This window comes from Nansenia antarctica (assembly GCF_963989245.1).
Source record: "Nansenia antarctica genome assembly, chromosome: 17".
NCBI lineage: Eukaryota > Metazoa > Chordata > Actinopteri > Argentiniformes > Microstomatidae > Nansenia > Nansenia antarctica.
This window is the reverse complement of record NC_137687.1, coordinates 15,911,339-15,928,838: the sequence shown is the minus strand read 5'-3', so window position 1 is coordinate 15,928,838 and position 17,500 is coordinate 15,911,339. Positions and strand designations below refer to the sequence as shown.

Here is a 17,500-nt window from a genome sequence, read left to right as displayed (position 1 = left end):
ACATAATATACTGTTCTATAGAGAGAGATAGAGGCTAAACTGTTTTCTGTACTGTAAGTGTATTTTGGAGATATGTACAGCTGAGAGTTAATGCATTTTCCACAGCTGTGAAAACAGCCCAGGGCTTGTACAGTTCATTCAGCTGATATCAACACTGACGCTTCTTATTACAGTACCTCTGATCATACTGCCATCCCAGAGTTCATGTCTTGTAGGCCTAGTTCACAAAATATGGAAACGTAATTACAACAAAAACGTCGCTATTAAAATCACGCCAAACGGTGGTGATGCCAATAAAATATCTCTCTCTCTCCTTAATACCTACTCCTTACTGTATAGGGTTTAAACAAGAACGCAGTTTGTATGACTGTTGAGATGTCTTAAGGAGTACATTGCAACTGAGTTCAAGGTCAAACTTAACCCAGGTGCCCAAGGACACAGCAATCAGGATTATTCATTCTGTCAACAACATCTCCGTTGGGTTTAGATGGTGTAGCTACGATTAGATAAGCCAGAGAAGGAGAAAGCACATAGGGGAGAGAGAGAGAGAGGTGTGTGGGTGGGTGGGTGTGGTAGGGGAGAGAGAGAGAGGTGTGTGGGTGGGTGGGTGTGGTGGTTTTGGAGGGTTGGAGTAGTAGAGTTTCTGTACTGTCGTTGAACAGTTAGCGTAGCAGCTACCTCTCAACAACACCACAGCCGCAGAGCTGGCACCAGTGTTAACAGTCGGTCGCACTCACATATTTGCAGCATGCCTGTGGCCTGAGAGCATTGTTGTCCAGCGCGTGGTAGATTGATGGTCCAGCAACAGCTGGAGGAGAAACACCACAGATGTTCTCTTCCTTGTGACATCTTGGCCCAGAAGTGAAACAGTGCTGTTGTTGTGTGACGCATGGTCTGTTCACTATCACTACACATTCAGCTAGAACACTCACTGGCTCTCATCTGGAGAGAGAAAGGGATACAGGGCTATCTGAAACAACTGAAGCACTGTGACCTCATCGTTCTCTGCCTTCTCTCTCCAAAACAGCTCTTGCTAGGAAATGATGTAGTATCTTGTTCCTGAGCAGTGCCAGTGCGCGATTGCAGAACGATCGAACAGGACTTCAAACTAGAACAGCCGTGCCTTTTTTACCTAGTGAAAGAGCCGCCTCGGGGACCCCCTTTTTACAATGCTCAAGCTGCTATTTACACACAACGACCACTAGTTGGCCGCTTGTAAATTAGCCTGCTTCCTACATAGAAAAACTGCAAAATAGCTTTATATTAGCTTATCCTGATGTGATTTTGTGAAAATGTAAGGATACCGGGTGGTAGAACGCACATAGGAAAAGTCATGAAAGGAGGGTGCTGAAATTTGATCGAATGCAAAGATATAAAAACATTTTCTCACAGCTTAATCGTGGCTGATTAAGTGTTAAACTAGACTTCCCTCAGTAACGTGTGTTGTTGTTTTTCCTTCTCTCCCTAGTGAACACCCTGGGCATCAGTGACGAGCTCAAACAGAAGCTGCAGGACGTGATGGTGGACCGGCATAAACTGACCCTGGGGAAGACGCTGGGAGAGGGTGAGTGGTCGCAGTCCTCTGGGCTGCCCTGGTAACCTCGCTAGGGTGTTCTACATTTGTGTTCTGCACCCTTAGTGCTACCGATGGGTCTTAGGAACTCCATGTAGAATGTGACAGAACGGAAACAAAAAAACATACAACATACTAATGCCTCAATACTGTTCGTCAACCACCAACCCTCCTAACTTAACTACACAACACTAATGTTCATGTATGTGACTCTGTGCAGGAGAGTTTGGCTCAGTGATGGAGGGGCTGCTAACCCAGGAGGAGTCTGTTCTCAAGGTGGCCGTGAAGACCATGAAGAGTGAGTAACAACAACAACACAGGGAGCGGCCGCACCTTCTAGTCAAACGTCAAACACGGCCGCCTCAACCTCTCCTCTCCTCTCCTCTCCTCTCCTCTCCTCTCTCCCCTCTCCTCTCTCCTCTCCTCTCCTCTCCTCTCTTTCCTCCAGTTGCCATCTGCACGCGTACGGAGATGGAGGACTTCCTCAGAGAGGCGGCCTGCATGAAGGAGTTTGACCACCACAACGTCATGAGGCTGCTAGGTGAGAGAGGAGGAATTATAACATGAACTTACAAATCTAACATTGCAATGACTGCTACTATACACTGTTACATAGTGGCAGGGGTATAATCATTATGCATTTTTCACTTCTTTCTGACACTTTTTCCATTTCCCATTCCCCCCTCCCACAATGAGTCCACTACTTCAAAGCACATAGTTGTTGTGGCCTGGGGTGGTCCAGTGGTCTAGCACCGTGGTCTACAGTGCACACATGTGCCCATGTCGCCATGGGTTAGAATCTGGCCCATGCCCTGCTGACATGCCCTCTCTCTCTCCCTTCTTCTCCTTACTTTCCTGTCTGTCTTCACTGTATCTGTCCAATAAAAACGATGTCTCTTGTCCTCACTGTCCTACTGTTACCCTGTCCTCAGGAGTGTCTCTGTCTGTCCTACTGTCTCCCTGTCCTCAGGAGTGTCTCTGTCTGTCCTACTGTCTCCCTGTCCTCAGGAGTGTCTCTGTCTGTCCTACTGTTACCCTGTCCTCAGGAGTGTCTCTGTTTGTCCTACTGTCTCCCTGTCCTCAGGAGTGTCTCTGTCTGTCCTACTGTCTCCCCGTCCTCAGGAGTGTCTCTGTCTGTCCTACTGTCTCCCTGTCCTCAGGAGTGTCTCTGTCTGTCCTACTGTCTCCCTGTCCTCAGGAGTGTCTCTGTCTGTCCTACTGTCTCCCTGTCCTCAGGAGTGTCTCTGTCTGTCCTACTGTCTCCCTGTCCTCAGGAGTGTCTCTGTCTGTCCTACTGTCTCCCTGTCCTCAGGAGTGTCTCTGTCTGTCCTACTGTCTCCCTGTCCTCCGGAGTGTCTCTGTCCTACTGTCTCTTGTCCTCACTGTCCCTCTCTCTCCCTGTCCTCAGGAGTGTGTCTGCAGACGGTGGAGAGCGAGGGTTACCCCTCCCCGGTGGTCATCCTGCCCTACATGAAACACGGAGACCTGCACAGCTACCTGCTCTACTCACGGCTGGGGGACTGCCCTGTGGTCAGTCTGGCTACACACGCACACACACGCACGCACACACACACACACACACACACACACACACACACACACACACACACACACACACACACACACACAGTTAAAGCTGAACATCGATCTAGATCACTCATTATTAAGGCATCTGATAATCGGGCGTTTGCTGTCCTTGGTCGGAAGGGGGGAAATCGGGCCAAAATCGTCCAGATTCTCTTTATGTGTGTACCAGGCTTAAGGCAGTCAGCAAACTCTGTCTGGACTGGGTCATCAGCGTAGTACAGTATGTCACAATAGGCCTGCTACTGCAGAACCCATAGTATCATCTGATCCTGTGGGTTTAGGGTTCTACACTATGGTATGTGTTTTAGCCTAAGGCATGTGTGGGGGTCTCTCTCAGATAAAAAAAAATCTGTTAAGATTTAGAAAATCTTTCTGTGTGTACCAGGCCTTAGAGCTAGGTTATGGCGCCCTCTTCTGTATAGAAGAGTTAGCGTGTTGAAATAATTCTGGTCTCTTCGTGTTCGTCTTCCAGTACCTTCCGATCCAGATGCTGGTGAAGTTCATGACGGACATCGCCCGGGGGATGGAGTACCTGAGCAGCAAGAACTTCATCCACAGAGATCTGGCGGCTCGGAACTGCATGTAAGGAACACGTCTGTTAGTCTCTCAGTTTCTCATATCTCATGTCTCATATCTCAGTCTCTCTCATGTCTCCCCTGCATTTTGTCACCCCACCCACGGCTGTTCTGGTGTTAACACCCTGGTCCGTGGTTGTGTTCCAGGCTGAATGAGAACATGAACGTGTGTGTCGCAGACTTCGGTCTGTCTAAGAAGATCTACAACGGAGACTACTACCGCCAGGGACGCATCTCCAAGATGCCCGTCAAATGGATCGCTATCGAGAGCCTCGCTGACAGAGTCTACACCACTAAGAGTGATGTGGTACGTTCACAAGGCGTGTGTGTGTGTGTGTGTGTGTGTGTGTGTGTGTGTGTGTGTGTGAGTGTGAAGAGAGAGAGGGAGAAAGACCGGAAGAGAGAATGTCTGTTTGCACAGAACCTTTTATTTCTTTTTCCGTTTACTGTAACACGCATACACACACACACACACACCCCCCGCTCTCTTTCCACACATAGGCTAGTTGATTTTGTTTCTATTTGTTTTTATTTATCTTCACTGTCTTTGCCGTTCTCATGTGTTGTGTGTATTGTTCTATGTTGACCCTGAGTATTTCTGTTTATATGTTTGTTTTTATTCTTGCCGGGGCCTCTTCATTGAAAATTTGTTCTCAACTGATTTTATCTGGTTAAATAAAGGTCAAATAAAATAAATACATAAAAACTGTAAATAGTCCACATTCATTGGTGTGGTAATGTAGAAGGAAGTAGGTGTAGGTAAACATTGCAGTGTTGTTTCAAGTGTTCCTAGTGTTTCTAGTGCGTCTACGGGGCAGGTAGATGCTTTGATCTGGCCTGTGTTTGCTCTGTGTAACCCTGTGTGTGAGTAATGTGTGGCTAGGTGTGAGAGGTTGAGAGAAACTGAAAGCCTTATCTCTCCCCCCTCCCACCCTCATTTTCTGATTTTCTCCTTCTCTCTCCCTCCCCCCCCACTCCCTCCATCCCCCCCACCCTCTCAGTGGTCGTTTGGGGTGACCATGTGGGAGATCGCCACCAGGGGGCAGACCCCGTACCCCGGGGTGGAGAACAGTGAGATCTACGACTACCTGAGACAAGGCAACCGCCTCAAACAGCCTCCCGACTGCCTGGACAGCATGTGAGTGTCACACAGCAGTCATACTGCATGCATAACTTACTATGGTTAGAACACACAGCAGTCATACTGCACGCATAACTTACTATGGTTAGAACAATAGATGGTTAACAGTAAAGGACTGCAGTGGTTCTAACCTATATTTGACCAGGTGAGCCCCACTGAGATGTCAAATGTCACAACTAGGGGGCGGCTGAGCGGGCGGAGCCTTGCATGGTAGCTTGCCGCCATTAGTGTGTGAATGTGTGTATGAATGTGTGTGTGAACGGGTGAACGAGAGGCCGTTGTAAACGCTTTGGAATAAGGCGGTATATAAATCACTCCATTTACCATTACAATTGAGACCAGAATAGTTTCTAGTGTGCGTTCTCTTCTTTTCCAATATGATCTGGACTGACCTGTGTTTACCAGCTGAAGTAAGTGAGCTCCTCTGCCTCCTCTCCCTCCAGCTACGCCCTGATGTTCTCCTGCTGGCTGCTGAGCCCCAAGGACCGCTCGGCCTTCAAGTCTCTGTGCTGCGAGCTGGAGAAGGCCCTGGAAGACCTGCCGGACCCCCAGGACCCCGACGAGATCCTCTACGTCAACATGGAGGAGTCCTCCTCGGAGCTGGGGGCGGTGGGGGGCCGCGAGGCCGCGGGGGGAGGGGGGGGGCCTCACTTCCCTCTCTGCCTGAAGGCGCTGGACTCCATGGCCACGGTGGAGGTGCACCACCACCCCAGCCGCTACGTCCTCTGCCCCCAGCACGACGCTAACGCTAACGCTAACGCTAATGCCAACACCAACCGGTTGCTGTCTGACTCCCTGGAGAGCCTCACCCTCCCGATGAACTCCTCCTCCACCGCTACCCTGCCCCTGCAGCCCTGCTCCCACTCCACGCCCGTCCCCACGCCCACCACCACGACCCCCAGGGTAGAGGTACAGGAGGACAGGGAGGCCACAGCGAGTAGGAAGGTCCCCTGGCAATGATGTCAGGTCTCCCTGACCGCTACAGACTCATCAATACCACTCACCCCCCCCCCCCCCCCCCCAAATCAGAGAATTTCACTCCAAGCTCTCTTCTTGTGTCGGTGTCGACCAAACCCAACACAAGAACGCATGATCTTTTTCACATTTTTTGCACAAACACAGTCGACCACACCAAGCGAGGCCGGTGGAGGTAGGAATGAGAGGACGGGGGGGCTCATTGTAATGCATGGGATGGAATCAGGAATGGTATCAAACACACATTCCATTCCATGCATTTACAACGAGGCCCGTCCTCCGATTTCGACCTCCACCAGCCTCGCCCCTCTGAACCACACACACTCCCTTAGACATTCCAAGTGAGCGCACATATCTAAGTGTTGTTTTGGTCCTGACGGATGTTTACTGTAAGAAGGACACCCCCCCCCCCCCCTTTGGATCATAAGAGAGAAAGAAAGCACACACGCCCACACACAACTGCAGAACAATCAGATAGATGATAATCACACAGCGACACCAGTTCAGTCTAACCACCTGTGGCCATGTGTTGTATATACACACATACTGACTCCTGTCACAATGAAGCTAAGATAATATCTAACCAACAGATATTACCAGCTCAGACCCTGCCATATAACAGTAGTATGTATACATGTGTCTCAACTCAGGATACTAATATCAAGACTGCCAAGCGACAATTCAAGCAGAAGATGAATACTTAAAGATGCGCTGGCGCCCCGTGTGGTGAGCCGTGGGAACTGGCAGAGACATAATGGGATAGGAGACGGAGGAGGAGTGGAGGACAGTCATATGTGACATGGAGTCATTTCACCCACCTCAGCCCTAAAGTACTGTAGCTTCCTTGACCCTGAATGGTAAACAGACTGATTTATAATGGCTCCTTCTTCCAAAGCGCTTTACAACGGCGTCGCATTCACCCATTCACACTCTCGCTACTGGATGGATCCATCTATCTGCCTTAACCTGCCTCTGCCTTTTGTTGTTCTAGTCAAGTTCATGTTTTTATCTCCCATGTATCCTCCGGTTTGAAAGAGCACATGCAACAAGAAATAGCTTTCACAAGTATAAGGGGTTGTGACTCCAAAGAACAAAAAAACAGCAGAAAGACATGCAGAGGAAATGACAGAGAGAAGAAAAGAACACGAAAAAGCAGTGCCTCTCTCACATAACTGATTTCTTTGCATGACTTCACAAATAAGGGAAATGTGTACCTGTCAGGTGGAGGGTTGTTGTGTGGGTGACAGGGTGAGACCGTTGGTTGACCCAGGTTGTTATCATGACTCAGGAACCAGAGACACAGACAGCAGCAGAGACATTGATTGACCAAACCAAGATTTGCAAAAGTAAGGGATTATGCTTGATAGGGTCAAGACTCAAGCCTGGGAAGAGACACACTCACATGCTGGGGTCACCCAAGGCTACCTGGAGGTCACACACACACACACACACACACAGTTTCTTTCCAACACAGTTGTTGGCTTAAGCACAGTGTTACTTTTATACATTTTGTTGATATGTTTTCTTCAGTTTATTTTGTTTGTATTTGTAAGACCTTTGCACTAATATTAACATGTCTGTTTTTGTATATCGATGTCTCAATGTCCTTTTTATTTGGTTTGTCTATTACGCTTATTTTCTTCTTGTTTTAAGTACTTTATATGTGTTCTTGATCAGCCTGGAGAGGACATCCATGCCACTGAAGTCTGAACAACCCAGTAAACAAAGAGTCCAAAAGACGTCCTCAGGGAAGCCGGAATGTGGGTTCAGATGACGTCCTTCTAGGACGTCCAGATGACGTCGTTCTAGGACGTCTTATGGACCACAGACTCATCTTCTGTAGTCCATAAGACGTCCTAAAGACGTCATCCGGACGTCCTAGAAAGACGTCACCTGGACGTCCTAGAAAGGCGTCATCTGAACCCACATTCCGGCTTCCCTGAGGACGTCTTTTGGTCTCTTTGTTTACTGGGAAGCAATAGCCTACGGTCACATCAGCCTTATCAATTCAACACTATGCAGGGATGAAAGAGGACCGATACAATGTCAGATACGGTGTTTGGAGGCGTTTAAAGTGGATGTAATGTGAGGAATTAATCCCTTAGACTGTGCTCCTTATCCTTAATATCCTTACTAGTCAAATAACTCAAACAAACCATTACTTTCCCCCTCCTCCTCTATCCTGTCATCAGACAAGCTCAGTACACTCTGAGACATCCCAGACAGGAAGGGGGGGAGTTAGAACTCAGATCACCTCTACCAATGTTGACACCTTTCACATGTTGTAAACTTTACGTTGTGTAAGCACTTACCTTCTCTATGCTTATTATTCATGGTTTTGTTCGTAGGTTTGAGCTGGGCCATTTTCAACACATTTTGGGAGAGGAAGGTGTATTTTGGGACTTTGTTGGTACGTTGCTTGACTGAATGCTGCAATCGATGGTACTGGATTACAGTACACAGTAGGGTCCTGCTCATACAGTAGCATTCATCTAAGTATTCTAGATAGACTATGATGTACATTTCCATTACCGGCATTATCTTTGGTACTGTACATTAGAACCTGACGCGGAGGAACACAACTAGACAAGTATTAGTGAACGAGAATAAGTCAAATCATGATGTGTTCAGTATTCATTCAAAGAGGCACTGCCCTCCTCAATGCATTCTATTCTACTATGCTGATTGGGAGATGATTGTGTTATGACGATGACACGTGAAGTCATTTGAATTTCACTGATGTGATATGAAAAAAGAAAAAACATGATTTTTATACGTATTTTGTATGAAATAAATGTGTGTACTACAATGCATACCCTACGTGTGTGTCATCTGTCTGTCTGTGTTTTAATGTCTAATGAGTTGACCCCAGTCTTTGATTGTGGCATTTATTTTGTATTTATTTGGCAATAAAACTAAACAACGACCCAGTGACACATTCAAATTATTGAGGAAAATTCCACACAAATAAAAGAGCGTTATTATCTCAGTGGCTATGTGCGTAATGAACCTATCGCTAAGCCACGCCCCCTTTGAAAACTCGGACAAACAAACAACGCTTCACTGACAGTGACTGACTGACCGACCGTGACTGAATGACATCCAATGACTTACAATGGCGGGAGTTGGCAAATTTCAGATTTCTGATTTACCACAGCAAGCAATAGACATGTTTTTTTTTAAAGATGACAAGAATATTTCGTCTAGAAGCTTTTTCTGCCTGTCGTGACTTTTGCTGTGATATGATTGGACAATTTCTATTTTGGGGGCGTGGCTTAGCGATAGGTCCATGGCTGTAAGAAGGTTCTGGAAGGTCTCAGAAGTGGATGTAGGAGATCTGCACGTCTCCGTCCACCTCCAGGGTATCGATCTGAGCGAAGGCCTGGTAGCGGTGGAAGAAGTCACACATGTGCTGCCCGTTCACAAACACCTTGAACCTCTGGGCCCCACAGCGGACGGACATCTGAGAGAGAGAGACAGAGAGAGAGACAGAGAGAGAGACAGCGAGAGAGAGAGACAGAGAGAGAGAGAGAGAGAGAGACAGAGAGAGAGACAGAGAGAGACAGAGGGAGAGAGAGAGAGAGAGACAGAGAGAGAGAGAGAGAGAGAGAGAGAGAGACAGAAAGAGAGAATAACGTTTTATGAACTAAAACAAAACCAAAAAAGTGTAGAGACGCTTATTATTATAGAGATACTTATACAGTATAGACTAAACCACTGGCACAAAGAATCTCATTTGGGATCCCAACACACCAAAGGCGGCAAGCTACCATGCAAGGCGCCGGCCAGCCCGCTCACTGGGAGCAATTTGGGGTTCGGTGTCTTGCCCAAGGACACTTTGACATGTGGCCAGCCGGGGCTCGAACCGCCAATCTGCCAACCTTGCGATCATTAGACAGCGGATCTACCTCCTGCGCCACAGCCGCCCCTAGACTAAACCACTTGGCACAAGAATCTCATTTGGGTTCCCAGCCCTTGTTGTCTTACATCAAAGTACTGTCCCTCCTGGAAGGGGTTGACGCTGAGCTCCATCTCCTCCTGCCCCCAGCTGCCCCCCAGCCGGCTGTTCCTCACCACCAGCCCCTCCCTCATCCTGGGGTTCATGTGGAAGGCCACGTCCTGCGAGCTGCCCACCATGAAGTTCACAGCGAACCTGCAACACACACACACAACCATTAATTAACCGTTGGCGCTATGGAACGAGAAGCCGTGGTATATCGTGGATATCGGCACAGCTAGCGGCGTGGTTAGTTATATATACAACCCCTAGCTGTGCCGATATCCACCATATACCACGGCTTCTCCTTCCATAACGGTTACCACATTTATCTATCAATATTTCACAAAAGAAAGACAAGACAAACTTTCAATGAATGTATTTTAATGTAAGTGTATTCATTGTAAGTGTATTCAGCCACTGAACAGTTGTTTATCGGTTGCTAAGCAACGGTAATAATGTAACTTCATGACACGTAACATTAACGTAACGGTAATATATACAAACGCAGAGTAATATGAAAAGATGTGTCAACATTCCATTTAGCCGTGCGTATATCATGGATATCGGCACGGTTGGAACACAAACTGACCAATAGAGACAATGGACCAAACTGACCAATAGAGACAATGGACCAAACTGACCAATAGATACAATGGACCAAACTGACCAATTCGGTTGTTAAGTCTGACGTCAAACGTGACGTTTAGCAATTTCCGGATCCAAACCAGAAATTCCCCGCACCAGAGTACCAGTGTACTACAGCGGTAGAATGACAGTTCAATTGTTTTTTAGACTGGGATCTATTCATACAACAAGGGACACAGCACTTTCCTGTTTTCCCCATATTGTCAGCGTCTTTGAGCCTCGGAAAAGCGCTATACAAATATAATGAATTATTATTATTACTGAGCCATTTCGAAGAGAGCGCCTCAGCCAACTTTGGACCCGGAAACACGTCACGACTTAACAACCGAATAGAGACAATGGACCGGATCTATCCGTGGTATAATGACATAAACAGTAATACACACACGTGTACACATACACACACATACACACACATACACACACACACACACACGCAGACACACACACACACATCCACACAGACCTATTAGCTCCATAGGGCACCATGCCCCTGATGACGATGGTCCTCTTGGGGTACATCCCTCCTTGGATGATGTTAGAGTACGGGACGGCCTGGAGAACAACAGAGAGGACAGGGAGCATGTGACACGTTCTAGTCTTTTGGTCCTCATGTCGGCAACCAATCAAACTGTTCAGACTTTTCTTTTGAAACACGGAACTAAGTTTCAACGGTGTTGAGAATCACAACACAAACTCGCTAGTCGAGCCAAAATGCTGCAGCGAAATGGATTGGGTGAGTAATCCCCCGCTGCTACCTAGTTAACTAGAACACTACTTTACATTGTTAGCAGGCTCACAAAACAAGCTGTGTTAGTTGACTAGCGATGTGTCGTTGATTTTCAACAACGCGGAAATGTATTCACATTTTTCGAAAGAAAATGACATGAGGACCAAAGCTTTAGAACGTGACATATTACTCTGGGGGGCGGGAATTGTGCTACTCACAGGGTTGTAGATTGGTTGTCCACCCATGACCTGAAATAACATGAAATGTGTGGTGAGATAACAGGTTTGCCATGGATCTGTACAGAACCTTGAACACGACCACACAAAAAAGCAATAAAATGGGGGATAATTACTTAAAATAAGCAGAATTATCTGCCAACAGAAGAGGAAAATTACACTTGCCAAGACTTTCTTAAAACAGGTAAGTAGATATCTTAAAACTAGTGCAGTCAGACAAAAAACAAGCATATGTTCCCTTGATTTAAGATGTGTTATCTTACCGGTAGGTTTCCTCCTTGGACGACGACCATTCCACCTCCACCTCCACCTCCCTGATGAGGGACAGAAACAAACAGAGATAACCTTTAATACTCCCTGTATGCTCGATGTGAGTAGCATTTATCTAAAAAAACTGCCATACAACTATCTGTGTTTACAGTCCTATGAGTTTATTAACACTAGAACAGCCATGAGGGGTCATTTGTGAGTAAAGATAACATTTGTTATATCTTTGCACTAGATCAAATTTCAGGACCCTCCTTTCATGACTTTTCCTAGATATGTGCGTTCTACCACCCAGTATCCTTACATTTTCAAAATCACACCAGGATAAGCCAGTATAAAGACATTTTGCAGTTTTTCTGTGTAGGAGGCAGGCTAATTTACAAGCGGCCAACTAGTGGTCGTTGTGTGTAAATAGCAGGTTGAGCATTGTAAAGAGGTGCGGCTCTTTTAGTAGGTAAAAAGGCACGGCTGTTCTAGTGTTAAGTGTAAAGTACTGTCACATGACCATAGGGGAGATTGCTGAAAACATTCAAACGTCAGACAAACACACACACCCAAACAGACATGCTCAGTTCAGTCCAGTTCACACCCACACTGACTACAATAGACTGTACTTACCATACCCATACCACCTTGCCCTGGATAACCTCCACCCATACCCATCCCATCTGGCCCTGGGTAACCACCACCCTGTGAAAGAGGTGCATCAGGGAATATGTTTCAGAGGGGTAGGGCTGTAGTGTGCATGGAAATGATGAAAGTTACCTTCGAAAATAGCAAGAGAAAAGCGCTTGGTTGTAAAAACTTACCCCCCCCATGCCCCCTCCCATACCACCACCCGGGTATCCTCCTCCTCCCTGCACGACCACAGAAGAAGAGTTAGGATTCACATACAATACATTTAACACTTCATCAGCCATGATGGGTCATTTGACCCCTGTGAGTAAAGAAAGTTGTTATATCTTTGCACTCGATCAAATTTCAGGACCCTCCTTTCATGACTTTTCCTAGATATGTGCGTTCCACCACCCAGTATCCTTACATTTTCTAAATCACATCAGGATAAGCTAGTATAAAGCTATTTTGACGTTTTTCTGTGTAGGAAGCAGGCTAATTTACAAGCGGCCAACTAGTGGTATATTCAATACATTTAAAAACCAACCTCATACACAGACATCGACAAACATACACACACACACACACACACAGTCCCCATACAGTAGCAAACATACCCCCATGCCGCCCATTCCGCCAGCCGGATAGCCTCCCTGTTCAAAGTTGAGAACATAACACACAGATGAGAAACAAAAAAATGTCTGAAAATGAAAAATGTTCTGCTTCTATAGTTGATCACACATGCTTACCCCCATGCCTCCTCCCATTCCTCCTCCCATGCCTCCTCCCATTCCTCCTCCCATTCCTCCTCCCATTCCTCCTCCCATTCCTCCTCCCATTCCTCCTCCCATGCCTCCTCCCATGCCTCCTCCCATGCCTCCTCCGCCGGGGTATCCACCGCCCATTCCTCCTCCCTGCATCCCCCCCTGAGGAACAAAGAGCTTATTAAAGATACAAATACAATTAATCACTCTCTCTCTCTCTCTCCCTCTATTACACTGTGTGTGTGTGTGTGTGTGTAGGGGTGGGCCTTAGTTAGGGGCCTTCAGATGGCCCACATCTCCAAGAGAAAGGCTAAACACTTAGCAACCTTACTGCTCTATATCTGCTATTATCGGTAGCCGCTCAATATGGAGACGGCGTTGCTTTTTGTACCCTTAGAGTAGATATAGTTTTACAGTAATGCTGTTGTATCTGTTAACCCACATTTGAAACATCCTCTGTGTTAATATTGTACGTGTATAACGGTTGCTGTACAGTCACAAACGTAACTGAATGACTCCCAATGAACTGATCGCACTGATAGTGTTTATGTCCTTAATGCACTTTGTATTTATGTGGACATAAATAAAGCATTTAAAATGTGTGTGCGCGTGCGTGTACATGTGCGTCATATGGTTTAGCCTAGTAAACAAAGACGTCCTAAGGACGTCACCTGGACGTCCTAGAAAGACGTCATCTGGATGTGTCTCCTCACCCCGATGATGTTGATGGTCTGGACGGAGACATCTCCCCCGATCATCAGGGCGTTCACTCGCTCCACAGGAATTCGATGCTCGAAGAGGTCAAACTCCCGTCCGTTGACTGTCACCTAACAAGCAGTAGAACAGATCTGTTGACTGTCACCTAACAAGCAGTAGAACAGATCCGTTGACTGTCACCTAACAAGCAGTAGAACAGATCTGTTGACTGTCACCTAACAAGCAGTAGAACAGATCTGTTGACTGTCACCTAACAAGCAGTAGAACAGATCTGTTGACTGTCACCTAACAAGCAGTAGAACAGATCTGCTGACTGTCACCTAACAAGCAGTAGAACAGATCAGCATCACAACGCTGGCCTGGCCTGATGTTAACAACGGTCAGGAGGACACATACAAACTCACTTCCCTGTTCCTCCCTGACATCACTACCCTCCATCACTGCGTCTCTTGAGATACCTGCTTCCCCCTATACTGTATCTCCTGAGACACCTGCTTCCCCCTATACTGTGTCTCCTGAGACACCTGCTTCCCCCTATACTGTGTCTCCTGAGACACCTGCTTCCCCTATATGCCTCCTAAGACTTCTACTGCCTCCCTTGTACTGTCTCTCCAGTGTAAAAAAAACTAACAAAAAAACTTCTATCATGGAGACTGCCAATGGCCCCTGGCCTGAGCTGGATTACTCTTCCTGCTACGACTGGTGGATTGATGATTCACTTGCTTAGTCAAATGTATCGATTGTAAGTCGCTTTGGAATAAGGCGTCTGCTAAATGCCCAAAATGTAAATGTTGTCTGACCTGGTAGCCCTCTGTGGTAACCATGACGACCATCTCGAAGGCTTCCCCCTTATTGAAGGGCATGTGGTGGGTCTTCACCTCCCCCTGCCACTCCCCGTTCTGGAACGAGTTGAAGACAATCTTGTCCCACCCGTCAAACCGGGGGTTCATGTAGAAAGCAAGGTCAGCGCCTTCAAACATCCCACACTGCAGGTTAAAGTTGAACCTGTAGGGGGCGGTAGAGACCATAAAGACTAAGAAGACTAGACAGATACACACATGAGATACACTGGTTCATACCCATGCCAAGCCTGCAGGCTCCTATTTCTCAGGTCACAAGCTATTGAATCAAAGAAAATCACTGCCAGTCATGACTGATATTACTGGTGGTAATAATAATAATAATAACTTTTATTTGTATAACGCTTTTCCTGCAAACGTTGCAGCTCAAAGTGCTCCAATCATTATATAATAATTATTACATTATTTAGTCATTTAAAGGCAATATTAAAAAGATGGGTTTTTAGTCTTGACTTGAACATATGTGCTGAGGTTGCATCTCTAATGTAAACTGGCAGTGCATTCCACAATCTGGGTGCATAACATGAGAATGCAGCCTCACCAAATCTCTTCTTTTGTACATGTGGTACACAGAGAAAACCAGCGTCAAAAGACCTGAGAGCTCTATTGGGCTGATATTGGGCTAGCAAAAGGTGTTTCAGGTAAACAACATGTGAAAATTATTTGGAAACGGAAAGAAAAAGAAAGAGCCAACTTCTTCAGACCCATTCAAGCCAGACAGCTGCTGGAGGAGAAAAAGAGCGGGAAGCTGGAAATCATCAAGGAGCAGCTGGAGCAGCATGTCAGGAAACAGTACAGCGATCCTGCAAGGGACGTCCCACTAGGAACACCCGGGTATGTACCTCAGCCCAAACTGCCAATGTCCGAGTTCAACATCATGCCCCCCAAGCTCAGCGAAGTCAGACACGTTGTGGAGAAGGCAAGGTCTTCATCAGCACCGGGCCCCAATGGAGTACCCTACAAGCTCTATAAGGACTGCCCCAAAGTGCTAGAGCTGCTATGGTACCTTATGAGAACTGTTTGGAAAAAGAAATGTATTCCATCTGAGTGGCAAAGAGCAGTAAGCGGTCTTCATCCCCAAGGAAGAGAACTTCAAAGACATTGGCCAATTCAGGAGCATCGCCCTGTTAAATGTGGAAGGGAAGATCTTCTTCTCTGTACTGGCCAAAAGGATGACAAGCTACCTGATGGAAAATGGCTACATCGACACCAACTGCCAGAAGACAGGAGTCCCAGGCTTCCCAGGTTGTGTAGAACACTCTGCAATGATCTGGGATCAGATCCAAAAGGCCAAGCGCGAGAAGACGGACCTGTATGTCATCTGGCTCGACCTCGCCAATGCCTATGGGTCAGTTCCACATCAGCTGATCAGCTATGCCATGGAGTTTTTCCCCATGCCCTCCAGTATTAAGAACTTGGTAGCAAGCTATTTTAAGGATCTGCAGTTGTGCTTTACCCTCCAGGACTTCATCACCGGGTGGCAGCAGTTAGAGGTGGGAATCGCCATGGGGTGTGCCATTTCTCCCGTTCTGTTTGTGGCAGCCTTCGAAATCATCCTTATCGGAGCAAGACAAACTGTGGGAGGGATCAAACTACCATCCGGACAGAAGCTACCACCACTGAGGGGCTACATGGATGACATCACCAGCCTCCTTCAGACAGCACCATGTACATCCAGATTGCTGAAAAGGATGGACGAGCTAATGTCCTGGGCAAGGATGAAAATCAAGCCTGCCAAGTCCCGCAGCCTGTCTCTCAGGAGGGGAGTCATAAACGACAGCACAATCTTCGTTGCAGGGGGAGAGAGAATCCCACTTTTGTCTGAGCATCCCATCAGAATCCCTGGGAAGACCGTACACAGCAGAGCTCTCCGACAAGCAAATGGGGAGAGCTGTATTGAAGCAGTTCTCAGAAGGCCTCGCAACGATCGATCAAAGCCAACTTCCGGGGAAGTACTACAAGGTGTGGATCTACCAGTTCACGCTCTACAGGAGGATAAATGTGGCCGCTGAAAATGAGTGAGATTCCCTCATCCACAACAGGCAAGATGGATGGGAAAGCCAATTCATTCATCCGAAAGTGGCTGGGGCTACCGAGGTGCCTCTCTGACACGGGCCTCTCTGCCACTACAACCCATCAGTGTGGGCTACAAGCAGGAAAAGACCAGGCTGCTTCTTGAACTGAGAGAGTCCACCGACCAGTCAGTGAGAAAGCGTCAAGGTCCGTACTGGCCAGAAGTGGGATGCCCAAGCCGAGGTCGTCCGAGCAGTCGGTAGGAGAGGCACCACGTTTTTGGTCTAAGGCAAACAGGAAAGAGAGAAAGGAGATTGTGGTGTCAGAGGTGACAAGGATGGAGGAAGCACTCTATAAGATCAAGGCGGTGTCCCAGAGCCGACAAGGAAGCTGGACAACCTGCTACACTCCCAATGCAACCCTCCACCACATCCTGTCAGGCTGTAAGATCGCGCTTTCGCAGGGCCGCTATAGATGGCGCCATGACCAGGTCCTGAGAAAGCTAGCCGAGGTGCTGGAGGGGCGCAGACAGGAAATCAGGGGATGTTCAACAACAACGGAACACCACATCAACTTTGTCAGGGAGGCCCAGGAAGAAGAAGCACCAGGCCAAGAGAAACACCATAGCTCTTTTCCTCTGACCAGGAGTGGAACATGAGAGTTGATCTTGGCAGGCAGATCCAGTTCCCCAGCGAAATCACCATCACAACTCTCCGTCCTGACATAGTGGTGTGGTCCACCAAGGCAAAAGCTGCACTCCTCATCGAGCTCACAGTACCGTGGGAGGAGGGGATTGAGGCCG

The 17,500-nt window shown here is 47.3% G+C and overlaps 2 protein-coding genes across 2 annotated transcripts in view; one reads left to right on the top strand and one right to left on the bottom strand.

Annotated features, from left to right (window-relative positions):
* axl (AXL receptor tyrosine kinase) overlaps positions 1-5,836 on the top strand; it is a gene marked incomplete at both ends in the record, with an annotated part of 28,691 nt that extends 22,855 nt beyond the window's left edge. The window contains 8 exons of the mRNA XM_080547337.1: positions 1,469-1,564; positions 1,794-1,871; positions 2,022-2,114; positions 2,982-3,103; positions 3,633-3,742; positions 3,883-4,042; positions 4,737-4,873; positions 5,320-5,836. Of these exons, the coding sequence (XP_080403463.1) occupies positions 1,469-1,564; positions 1,794-1,871; positions 2,022-2,114; positions 2,982-3,103; positions 3,633-3,742; positions 3,883-4,042; positions 4,737-4,873; positions 5,320-5,836 (1,313 nt within the window). The remainder of the gene's footprint in view (positions 1-1,468; positions 1,565-1,793; positions 1,872-2,021; positions 2,115-2,981; positions 3,104-3,632; positions 3,743-3,882; positions 4,043-4,736; positions 4,874-5,319) is intronic.
* Positions 5,837-9,167: 3,331 nt separating this feature from the next.
* Positions 9,168-17,500, bottom strand: part of LOC308172427 (galectin-4-like) — a gene marked incomplete at both ends in the record, with an annotated part of 10,352 nt that continues 2,019 nt past the window's right edge. The window contains 9 exons of the mRNA XM_080547335.1: positions 9,168-9,314; positions 9,839-10,004; positions 10,963-11,051; positions 11,445-11,474; positions 11,726-11,776; positions 12,348-12,419; positions 13,094-13,270; positions 13,822-13,935; positions 14,626-14,830. Coding sequence (XP_080403461.1) covers positions 9,168-9,314; positions 9,839-10,004; positions 10,963-11,051; positions 11,445-11,474; positions 11,726-11,776; positions 12,348-12,419; positions 13,094-13,270; positions 13,822-13,935; positions 14,626-14,830 — 1,051 coding nt within the window. The remainder of the gene's footprint in view (positions 9,315-9,838; positions 10,005-10,962; positions 11,052-11,444; positions 11,475-11,725; positions 11,777-12,347; positions 12,420-13,093; positions 13,271-13,821; positions 13,936-14,625; positions 14,831-17,500) is intronic.